This window comes from Trichechus manatus, unplaced genomic scaffold, assembly GCF_000243295.1.
Source record: "Trichechus manatus latirostris isolate Lorelei unplaced genomic scaffold, TriManLat1.0 scaffold00015, whole genome shotgun sequence".
NCBI lineage: Eukaryota > Metazoa > Chordata > Mammalia > Sirenia > Trichechidae > Trichechus > Trichechus manatus.
In genome coordinates this window covers 15,988,755-16,000,194 of record NW_004443951.1, presented here as the reverse complement: position 1 = coordinate 16,000,194, position 11,440 = coordinate 15,988,755, and the positions used below count along the sequence as shown (strand labels likewise).

General features: G+C 44.6%; 1 protein-coding gene across 3 annotated transcripts in view; it reads left to right on the top strand.

Annotated features, from left to right (window-relative positions):
• Nucleotides 1-514: 514 nt before the first annotated feature.
• CTPS1 (CTP synthase 1) overlaps nt 515-11,440 on the top strand; it is a 31,907-nt gene continuing 20,981 nt past the window's right edge. The window contains exons 1-5 of one of the 3 annotated variants that reach the window (XM_004371883.3): nt 515-612; nt 4,235-4,413; nt 6,143-6,313; nt 9,985-10,085; nt 10,882-10,998. In XM_004371883.3, coding sequence (XP_004371940.1) covers nt 4,248-4,413; nt 6,143-6,313; nt 9,985-10,085; nt 10,882-10,998 — 555 coding nt within the window. In that variant the 5' untranslated portion in view covers nt 515-612; nt 4,235-4,247. The other 2 variants (XM_023727162.1, XM_023727164.1) reach the window with 2 other exon arrangements.

The following is an 11,440-nucleotide window of genomic DNA, read 5'->3' as shown; positions in this document are numbered from 1 at the left end:
CTTCGTCCAGAGGGTCTGGTGGGAGGGATGGGCTGGGTCGCACCATCAGGAGCCGTGGACGTCGTGCTCACAGGTCGCACGTTTAAGTACGCGATCAGATGGATCTACCTGGCAGCTCTTGGAAAGCGGGTGATGAGAACTTCAGCAGGCTGTTGGGGAAGGTGTTTGGAGCCAGGCAACGTATTTGCTAGGCGTGAGTCACAAAACGGCCTCCTCCCCCCTCAAGGGAAAACATTTGGGCTACCAGCCGTGACGAAAGATGCGAGGGAGAAACGCCACAGCCTACTCAATTTGGACAGTTGTAAATCTCTGGAGCTGAGGATGCACGCCTGGAAGACTCCCCAGAACAGCTCGCCGCCGGCTGGGTGGGAAAACAGCATCCATCCCCGAGCCTGCGCACTCGGGACCCTGCGGCCCTGCGCACTTCGGGCTCCGCCCCGCGAGGCGGGCCCGCGCGCTCCGCCCCGCCTCCGCCCTCTGCGTGCGCACCGCCTAGAGCCCGCCTCCGTGAAAGACTGCAGGCGCATGCGGCCGGTCTTGGTCACTGGCTGCTGTGGGCTCACCGCGCGCATTGCTGGCTTAGTTCTTTAGCTGATTTGAAGCCGGTGTCAGGTAGGCAGACTCAAGGGATCCCGGGGGAACTGTTCTTCCATGCAGGAATCAGTGGCGCGAGCGGAGCCCGGCGCGGGACTGCCACACTGCCGGGTGACAGACATTGCTTCCCACCAATCAGGGGTAAGGTGGCTCGGCCTCTTGCCCAATGGGCTGCGTGCCTAACTGGAGTGGGGCGGGCGGCCCGGGCCGACTAGGTGCCGGCTCCCGCGCGCTGGGCCGCGTGGCCGCGCGTTGGTGTGTCTGGGCCCCAAGCGGCGTGGGGCGGCCGGAGAGACCGCGGGCCCCGGGCTTCACGGCCGGGCAGCGCTCGCTTCCGCCCGGCCTCGCTCGGCTAAGTCAGGGATGGCTCGTGGGATGGAGGGGGCCGCAGAGGCGCGGGAGCGCCCTTTTCGCAGCCCCCTTCCCGCGAGAAAGTCCCGGCGGCCGCCTCTATTCGGGCTGCCCTAACCCTCGACCCTCCGGCCTCAAGGCACGAGCCTAGCCATCCTGGGATGGGAGGTCAAGGTTCGACAGGCCCGCCGCGGTGGAGGATGGTCTGGGGCCTAGCCGCGGCCCCCGCGGCCCTGCCTTGTGCGTGGGGACGTGGCGCGACCCGACTCCCATGGGTGGAAGGTGACTTTGAGCTCGCCCGGCCCGCTCCCCGCCCCTTACGGGCCCCTTCGGCCCCATAGCAGTACTTCTCCGTCCGGCTACCGGCAGTGAGGATGCTGGCATTTTAAAGAAGTTCACTACCTTTGCGTGGCGCGCTTACGTCCACACTCGTTATAATTTTGAATCTCCACCATTCCTGTGACTGACACAGGCGATGCGGAGATTATCACCCCTGTTTTACAGATGTGAGAACTCAGGTTTTTGGGGCAGCTTAAGTGAGTTGACTGAGGTCCCGTGCACAAGTGGTGGGGCTGGAACTTGACCTTACAATGTTTAAAAAAAAAAAAAAGCTCTAGGTTCTAGATGGCGGTTTTTTGCCTTTTCCCCCATCTTCGTTTAATTCCTCTCCTGCATCTTTATATTACTTGTGCGCGTGAAGACCTTCCAGTATCTTCCCATCACCTTCAGAATAAAGTTCAGAGCTGGGCTTTCAAGTTCCCGCGTGATTTGGCCCCTTGCTTACCTTTCTGGCTTATTTTCCACTTCTCCCCACCCTATCCTCTTTTCCAGCAAAATTGGCCCCACCTCTGTTCTCTTCGATGCCCCTCACCTTCCTCCTCAGGCTGCTCTCGTATTCCCTTTCCCACGGTTTTTAAGCTAATTACTCCTTCAGGGTCCATTGCAAATATCAGGTCTGCAAAGCAGGAGCAGTCTCCAAGGTGGACTTACTTCCCTCACCATCTGATGGGCCCTGGTACTTTACCTTGGTCTTGCACTGAAAGCTTTCTGCTGTCTCTTCTTCCCCTTTTATACCCTTCACATGTTGTCTATCTGCTTTTCACCGCCACTGGATTACTCATTTATTTGTAAATGTTTCATGCCTAACTGGACTGCTGCAACTTGAGGTATGGGCCCAAATCTGATTAATTTTTGTGGCCCCCACAGTGTCTAGCACAGTGGCTCAAATATAGTAGGTAGTCTGTAAATGTGAGCAAATGAGTCCTTCCTGCTTCTCACCTGATCTTTGTGTACATACGGGAATATTTATTGCCAGGCACTACGGGAGACTGCAAGAATCTTCCCAGAAGAGTAAAATTGGGGCACATCAAATGCAAATAGATGAGATTAGTCTTTTGTAGAAGTAACCCACTCAATAAAAAGGGTGGCTGAAGAACATCCAAAATTTAATCAGTGAAACCAGGGTGTAGTCTCAGCAAGGGTTATGTCTGGTTAGCACATATTTGAAATGTAGCCACGTCTAATTGTCATGTGTCAGTCGGAACCTTTCAACTATAAGGTGATGGTCAGAGTAGTATTTCCCCCAAATAATAGGGACTTAGAGTCGAACAAGTTAGGGGAAATGGCAATCTGTATACCCTTTTTGGGAGATCACAGTGTACATTTAAAGGCAATAAAGAAACAAGTTGACTTTGTTTAAGCAGCGTTTCTTCAATTTATCCATAAAACCCCTTCTGGAAATCTCATGCATTTTGTAGAAGCCCATGGAACATGCTTTTGGGAATGCTGCAATAGAGGATAGAAAGAGCAGGATGTGGTTGGAGTGGCTTCCTTGCCATATGAGAGGAAAGACATTCTGAGCATTCTTACCTCCTTGCAGAGCTCATTCATTCCTGCCTTGGGGTTGGGGGGATGATGCTTCAAGCGGAACTCCGCAGTTTCCTTGTTCCTTTCTTAGCTTATTTTCATTATAACTTGGCTTCACATGGCGTGTTCCAGGAGGAGGAAAATGTCCTGACCACGCCAAAGAAAGCATTCTCTGCTATTTGGTGATTATGTTTTTCATTTTGATCACATTTGGGTTTGCTGACCAAATGATGTTTCTGGGCTTGTGAAGCTGGGGACCAGCAATAAACCCTCCCTGACAAGTCTGTCAATACCTTCTCACCTCTTGTCTGTGTTGTTTTCACCTGCCTCTTGACTCTGCTGTCTTTGCATCTGTCCCTGTTATCTCTCAAGTCTGTTCCTTCCATTCTCTGCCGTGACTGTACTACTCTTTGAATTTAATCTAATCTGCCCTCTCTTTGAGTCCTCTGCTTATGATGTGCTTCACATTGGTTTATTATCTGATGTCCCTTTCCCCCAATACATACAGTCTCTCTTCAAGGCATATCTGGGAGAGATTGGTGACAAGGGGCAAGTTGTTATTAAATTACAGTTGAGCACTGCCTATAATTAGAGGAAAATTTTAAGTTTATCTGCAACCCTTAAATGTTGAAGTTTTATTTTCTCTGTCCTTCTATTCTCACCTACAGCCTAGAGGAGCTGTATTTTCTTGGTGATACATTGTAGTTTAGCTAAAGACACTGTTAAACTTTCACAGGGGTTTGGAGTGCTAATACAAGATTGAATTTTTTTTTTTTCTTCTCTCATGTAAGAAGTAGCCAGGCACCTGGGTATACTAGCATCTGACAGTGATGCCGGCCAACATTTGGGGTATAGTATTGTATCAACAGTTTAGAGCTATTTTTTTTTTTTAGGTTGACTCTCAAGGTTGTTAGTTGTTAAAGCTTTAAACATAAGCTACGTTATTTGAGTAGCAGTTGTTTTTTTAAACTCATATTTGACTAAAGTTATTCAGTGTTCCAAGATCTGGATGTTTGTTATGATCCCATTTAAGCCTGACAGCAACCTTCAGGAGTCATATTTTGACAGACCAGGAAACCAAGGCTCCAAGAAAGCTCATAGCTAGTTAGTGGTAGAGTTGGTATTTGAACCCAGATAAGTTGATTGGTTGAGATATATTTTATGTATAATTTTTTTTTCTCCTTGGTTACACACTTGGCTGCTAACCAAAAGGTTGGCAGTTTGAGTCTACCCAGAGGTGCCTCAGAAGAAAGACCTGGCAATCTACTTCCTAAAAATTAACCATTAAAAACCCTGTGGAGCACAGTTCTACTCTGACACACGTGAGGTTGCCATGAGTGACAATCAACTAGACAGCAACTGGTTCTGATTTGTAAGTTGATTGATTGAGATATATTTTATCTATAATTTTTCTTTCTCTCAGGTCAAAAATTAAAATGAAGTACATTCTAGTTACTGGCGGTGTTATATCAGGAATTGGAAAAGGAATCATTGCTAGCAGTGTGGGCACAATACTAAAGTCATGTGGTTTACATGTAACTTCAATTAAAATTGACCCATACATTAACATTGATGCAGGAACATTCTCTCCTTATGAGCATGGTAAGCAAAGTGCATTTTTTTCTTTCTTTTTTAGAATACTGATCGTGTAGTATGTGGAAGAACATGTAGCTGTTAGAAATTGTGTGTATATGTTGTAAAATATAACTTCTGTTTCCTCCTTTAGCATAGCAGAATGATGTTTTTCTCACTTGGACAAAGGAAGCAGTAGAAATGGTCTCTGGGTGGCTGACTGAAGGTTTGTCAGTTCTCTTGAAGAAAGAAATCTGGTGACATAATAACCTTCGTCAAGTATTTGAGAAGAGGGATTATGTTTATTCTTTGTGGCCCCAATCATTAGAAATAAGATTGGTGGATAGAAGTTGTAGGGAAATAGATTCTGGCCCAGTATGAGAAGTAGCTTTTTATTAGCAAGTGCCTTTCAATAGTGGGGTGACCAACTTCAAGAAGTTGTGAGTTCCCATCAGTAGAGGCGTTCTAGCTGAGGCTGAGTCGTCACTTTGTAGGGAATTCAGGCAGGTAGAGGCTGGGTTTGGATGATCTGTGAGCTAGAGATTATTTTGCTAAAGGAGCTTGGACGGTATAAGCCAGGCTTTTTGAGGGGAGTGAGACAGTTAAAACTGCTAAGGGAGGGTAGAAAGATAGCATTTTACTACTTTGCTATTACTAAGTACCTATCAACTGTGTGATGTATCACCTTGTCTCCAATATCTGTTATGGATTAAATTGTCTCCTCTAAAAATATGTGTTGTAAATCCTAATCCCTGTACTTGTGAATGTAATCCCACTTGGGAATAAGGTTTTCTTTGCTGTGTTGATGAGGCCATATCAGTGTAGGGAGTGTCTTAGGCCAGTCACGTTTGAGAAGTAATACGAGCAGATTAGGCAGAGAGGCAAGCAGAGAGGAGGGAAGATAGATGCCACACCACGTGAAGATTGCCAAGGAACTGAGGAACAGAAGCTGAAAAGAGTCAAAGGCGTTCTATAATATTCTCTTAATGTCTAATGTTGAGGTAATCATTTCTAAGGATAACTCATTAGAGCAAAAATCCTTATGTAATATAGCATCAGGAAAAGATCAACAGACTAGAGTGATATTTAACAGAATTCTTGAGCAAAAGATGAGCTATTTCTTTTAAGGGGAAAATAAGACATTTTTCTTTTCCCACGTTTAAGCTTGTCTCCCGTTGTGATGGTAGGAATTCTGTACAAAATTTTCGGAACGAAGCTTCAAGGAATGAATGTTAAGCAAAGGAGTAAGGGGAAACTTCTCCAGTTTCACAACCTTGTTTAGGATTAAAGTGTAGCCTGGAAGCTGATACATAATCAGCATGACCTTAATATATGTATCTTATATAAATTTTGAGCCAAATCATACTTTTATCACATTTCGAACCTTACTTTGCTCAATTAGGAGAATATTTTGAAAATTTGTTTTCTGTAAGCAGCAGATACCATACTACAAAGCTCCCCACTGTAAAGTCCCATGTATCCGCAGCCTTCTAGTAGTCATTTCCTCCATTCCATGCTGTTTCATAACTCTTTCTGATTGAGTTTGTCGACAGGCTGGGGGTGTGACATTACCTTTTGGAGAATGTTTGGTAATTTTTCTTTCTCTTGTGCATATTTAGTTTTCTGGAAATAAGTTTCTTTGCCTCATATCAAGTTAATGCAGACTTTGTTCTATTCGAGCGTTTATACTTTGGGACTCCAGGTGTGCCATGGTACATGTATTTTTCACTTACGTAAACATGTTGACTCTTCCCTACAGGGGAAGTTTTTGTGCTGGATGATGGTGGGGAGGTAGACCTTGACCTGGGTAACTATGAGAGGTTCCTTGACATCCGCCTCACCAAGGACAATAATCTGACCACTGGAAAGATATACCAGCACGTCATTAACAAGGAACGCAAAGGAGATTACTTGGGGAAAACCGTCCAAGGTAGTGTTGGATTTACTTTAAGATGTTTAGTTTCTTCTAAGTATAATATTTCCTTTTTTTGTAATTTCAGCATGGGAGTGTCAAGGTATTGTTACTGAAACATACGTTCAGTTGATAATTTGGAGTTGTATCCAGTTTACTCAAAAAATCACTTCCACCACGGCTGCTCTGTGCGTGGTATCGAAGGCATCAGCCCAGCCCAGGTGGCATGATTTAAGCCCTGAGGGCTGTTATTTTCACACAGCGATGAGTGTGAAATGATGCAGACAACTAGATTAGGGCATTAACCCAGGTGGTGTCTGTGCTGTGGTTTTCAGGTTGTTCACTGGGGCCACATGGGCTGGGGGATGGTGTCTGAGGTGGTCTCTGGCCCCTCCTGAGCTCTCACCACACAGCTCCACTTGCATCTGTTTGATGTATTGGGGTTTTTGCAAGCATTCATTTGAGAAAAGTGTTCTGCTTTTAAAAAGGTGGGGTTGGAAAACTGTTGGTCCAGTATCATGGCATAGCCCAAATGTTGGAGGTTGCTGAAAAGTGGCTGAGTTATGGCAATAAGTCTGCTCTTGGCTTAGACTTTACTGGACTGAAAACTGAGGGTCACACAGACAACTGGCTCTGGCCTGGGGCTGCCCTGGGCAGATTCTGGGCTAATTGGGTCATGTTCAGATCTTAGCTCTGCCACTTACCAGCTTTATGAACATGGGCAGATTACTGTTTTTGAGACCTGGTTTCCTTTCCTGTAAATTGGAGACAATAGCAGTACCTACCTCCCGGGGTTGTTAGAAGCTTAGTCAGTAAAGTGTTCCCTGAGTCCTGACACACAGAAAGGGATCAGCTAGGAATTACAATGATGGTGATCATACAGCTTGTTGCTCTAGGTGTCCAGCATATTCATTCATTTATGCATTCATTCATTGTATTGAAAGCTCACTGTGGTCAGACCCTTGCTAGTGCTGGGGATACGTGATAAACAAGACCAATGCAGTCCTTGCCCCTGTGGAGGTTACCTTATGGGAGGGACAACAAACAGATAAAACATGGAGTCTGACAGGAGCTGTGAAGGAAATAAATAGGGTGAGAGAGAAAGGGTGACTGGGAAGAGGAGCTTTGGACAGGTGGTCAGGGAAAGTCTTCAAGAAGAGGACGTTTGAGCTGAGAGACCAGCCATGGGAAGAGCAGGAGGAGGCAGCCTTGGCAAGTATAGAGGCCCAAGGTCAAAAAGGGCTTGATTGTTCGAGGAGTGGAGGGAGGGAGCTGTAGCCGAAGCGCAGTGACCGTGGCGGGTGGTGGGACAGGTTAGTCAGGTGGGCCAGGAGGCAAGGAGTTTGGATTTTGGGTAGTGGGAAGCTATTGAAGAGTTTGAACATGGGTAACATGGTGAAATCTGCTTTGCGTTTTTAAAAGATTGCGTTGGCTCTTGTATGTGGAATAGATAATGGATATCCTTGTGTGTGAGGCCCTGTTGGTTATACGCATAGCAAGTTAAACTGTAATCTCTGCACCTTGGCTTGCAGTCTGAGCCCTACAACTAGGATTTTTACAAAGCTTTTTTTTTTTTTAAATAATATTTATTGACTTTTGGTAAAAGTATACACAGCAAGTTAGGTTCTCATTTGACAATTTCCACACAAACTGTTCAGTGACATTAGTTATATTTACCACAGTCTGTCAACATTCTTTTTTTTTTTGAACAGTTTCTACATGTACAGTTTAGTGACATTGATTATATTCTTGGAGTTGTGTAAACTTTCTCAGCCTCCTTTTCTGAGTTCTTCCTCCCTCATTAACATAAGGTCACTGCCCCTAATATTCCTGTCTAATCTTTGGAGTTGCTGTTGTCAGTTTGATCCCATATAGATAGTTCTTAAAAGAACACAATGCTCGAGGTACACGTTTTTTACTAGTTAAGCTAAACTGTTGTTTAAAGATTATCTAAGGACAGTAGTTTCAAGGGGTTATCCACCGTCTATGGCTCCAGGAAGTCTGGAGTCCATGAGAATTTGAAATTCTGTTATGCATTTTCCTTCTTTCCATCAGGATTCTTCTATGGAATCTTTGATCAAAATATTCAGTAATGGTAGCTGGGCATGATGGCAAAAGAGGCATTTGTTCATGGAGGCAATTAGCCACACATTCCATATCCTCCTCCTATTCCTGACTGTCTCTTTCCTCTGTTGCTCCAGGTGAATAGAGACCAATTGTTGTGCCTGGAATGGCGGGGGCAAGCTTTTAAGACCCCAGGCACTACACAAGAACTAGGAGGTAGAACAGAAGCAATAAACATTATTATTAGGCCAATTAACTGGGATGTCCCATGAAACCATGATCCTGAGCCTCCACACCAAGGAACCAAATCCCTTGAGGTGTTTGGTTGTACATAAGCAGCCTCAGCAGCTACTCTTTTTTTTTTTTTTGGGTCATTGTAAATATATTTGTCATAGCTTTTGCCAGTTCAGCTTTTTACAGGTATACAACTTATTGACAGCAATTACAATAATAGGCTGTGCAACCTTACCCTTAATCAGTGCAAATTTTCCATCACCATTAGTCCCCCTTCCCCCCTCTCTCCCACCCCTGGTAACCACTAATAAGCTTTGGTCTCTATACATTTGCCTTTTCTTGTCTTTTTATATAAGTGAGGTCATTCAGTATTTATCCTTTTGTGATTGGCTTACTTTGCTCGGCATAATGTCTTCAGGTTCCATCCATACTGTAGCATGTATCAAGACTTCATGTCACCTACTGGCTGAGTAGTATTCCATTGTATGTATGTACCGCATTTTGTTTATCCATTCATCTATTGATGGGCATTTAGGTTGTTTCCACCTTTTGGCTATTGTGAATAGTGCTGCAGTGAACATTGATGTCCATGTCTCTGCTTTCAAGTCTTTTGGGTGTGTGGTTAGGAGTGGAATTGCAGTTTTTACAAAGTTTTTAACAGTGGCTGGCACTTGTTAAGCACTTTCATGCTAGGCATTAGCTTAGCATTTAGTAAGCTCTATCTCATAAAATTTTCACAGTTATGTTAAGTGGAGCTATTGCCTCCACTTAACAGATGGGAAAACCGAGCTTAATGAAGGTCATTTGCCCAGAGATCACAGCTAATGAGTGGTAGAACTGAGACTGGAATGCAGACATTCTGACACTGGGCGCTGTGCTCCAAACCACTCTGCCATCTGTACTGCCCCTTGCAGTGGAATGTTGGCCCTTTGGTGGCTGGAAACATGATGGAACAGGGTCCCGGCAGCTTCTCGTGCCTGGCAAAGCACTCAGGTGTCATCCTCCCACCTTCAGCCTTGACTGGAAGCAACATGGGTGGCTGTGTGGCCTGTTGGGCTGGTGTGCAGCCAGAGAGTAGACCTCACAGATGCAGAGGGACAAATGCCCTGATGTGGCTCAGGATGCCTTGCTTGGCCTTGTTCTCTTGCAGTGCTTCCAGCAACAACTTGGAAATCTGAAAAGGAAGCAGTGGGGAGCGTGAGGCCAAAGATTTGTTGGGGCGATTTAAAAATGTGACCCCACTGCTACTCTGTCAAGACAAATAACTCTTGGATATTAAAAATTGGATAGTTTAGCACAAGTTGTATCTGTCTGAATTCTAATTGGACCCTTTGTTTAAAATCAGTGCTGAGGGGAAAGTGTAGGTGACACGTTTCTTTTCTCTTTCCCAGTTGTCCCTCACATCACAGATGCAATCCAGGAATGGATAATGAGACAGGCGTTAATCCCTGTAGATGAAGACGGCCTGGAGCCTCAAGTGTGTGTTATTGAGGTTGGTGTGTGTCTTTTCTAAACTCCATGATTCTTGCCTGTATGAACAAGTGTACGTAGTCATCTCCTTCGTCAGCCATCAATAACTGGTAAGACAATTACTACCGAAGCCCTCAGGCCTCCTGTCTGTGCCTGAATTATGTTGCCGTATGGCAGGTCAGGTCGTAGTCATGTGGAATGGCTACACAGTAGGAAGCAATACTTTGTCCAAATAATTCTCCTTTTTCAGCATTTATAGATTAACTTAGTGCAGACTCTACCAATAAGGGTGACATGACACGTTTCTATCTACTCGTGAGGAAGTCTGCAGACCTTTGGCTTTCCACTGGCGGGAACAGTCATCTTTGAGTGAGCTTCATTTGGTTTCAGTTTCTGTGCTCCCACAGTGCTGATTCAGGCTGTTGGATTGCAGTGTTTCTTTAAAGAGAGGAGACTTAAAAGTTCCAGCAGTTTGTTTATAATTGATGTTTTTTAATACAAAAGTTGATTGTGGTTAGCTGAGGAGATAAGATCTAGACTTCTTTGCTTTGTGAATTCCATACAAATAAAGCTCTCTCACCTGACCTTTTTCTTGAAATGATATGGGAAGATCCATAATAACCTTGGGCCTGTCCAAAGAAGTAATCTTTTAGCAAAAGGAAAGGTCTGACACTGTTGGCTAACATTCTACAGGGCTAGAGAGTCTGTATTACTGCTGTTACTGATACTGGATTGTGTTGACAGAGAGCAGTTGTTAGATAATGAAACCACCAGAGGAAGGGTTAGTGCTAACCTCTAAAACAACTTTGTTCTTCTAGCTTGGTGGAACAGTGGGAGATATAGAAAGCATGCCTTTTATTGAGGCTTTCCGTCAATTCCAATTCAAAGTCAAAAGAGAGAACTTTTGTAATATCCACGTCAGTCTAGTCCCTCAGGTAAGCGTTCAAAGTTTTACTTTGGGAGAAATGGACAGGAGGGTGAAAAGGATCATTTTCACTCTGTATCTACTATTTTTAAATACTTGAGATGTAGGCAGCAGGGAAGAAAGAACTTTTTTGTGAATTAAAAATTATAACTGTATTTTTTGAAAGGATCAAATGAAAAGCATTTGAAAAGGGGGCAGTTGTAGGTAAGAGGCAGTGGATTAAACACGTGTGTTTGTCTTTACTACATGGGGACACCTCATTGTAACTAAAATAGAGGGATTTTTTTAAAAAAACAAAAATTTACAAAGATAAATAAAATGTGAGAGGAGTCAACAGTAACAAAAGTTAGGAAGCTGGGGTGCCCGGCTACCACCACTGACTGCTCTGACCAGGATCACAACAGAGGGTTCTGGACAGAGCTGGAGAAGGATGTAGAGCATAATTCTAACTC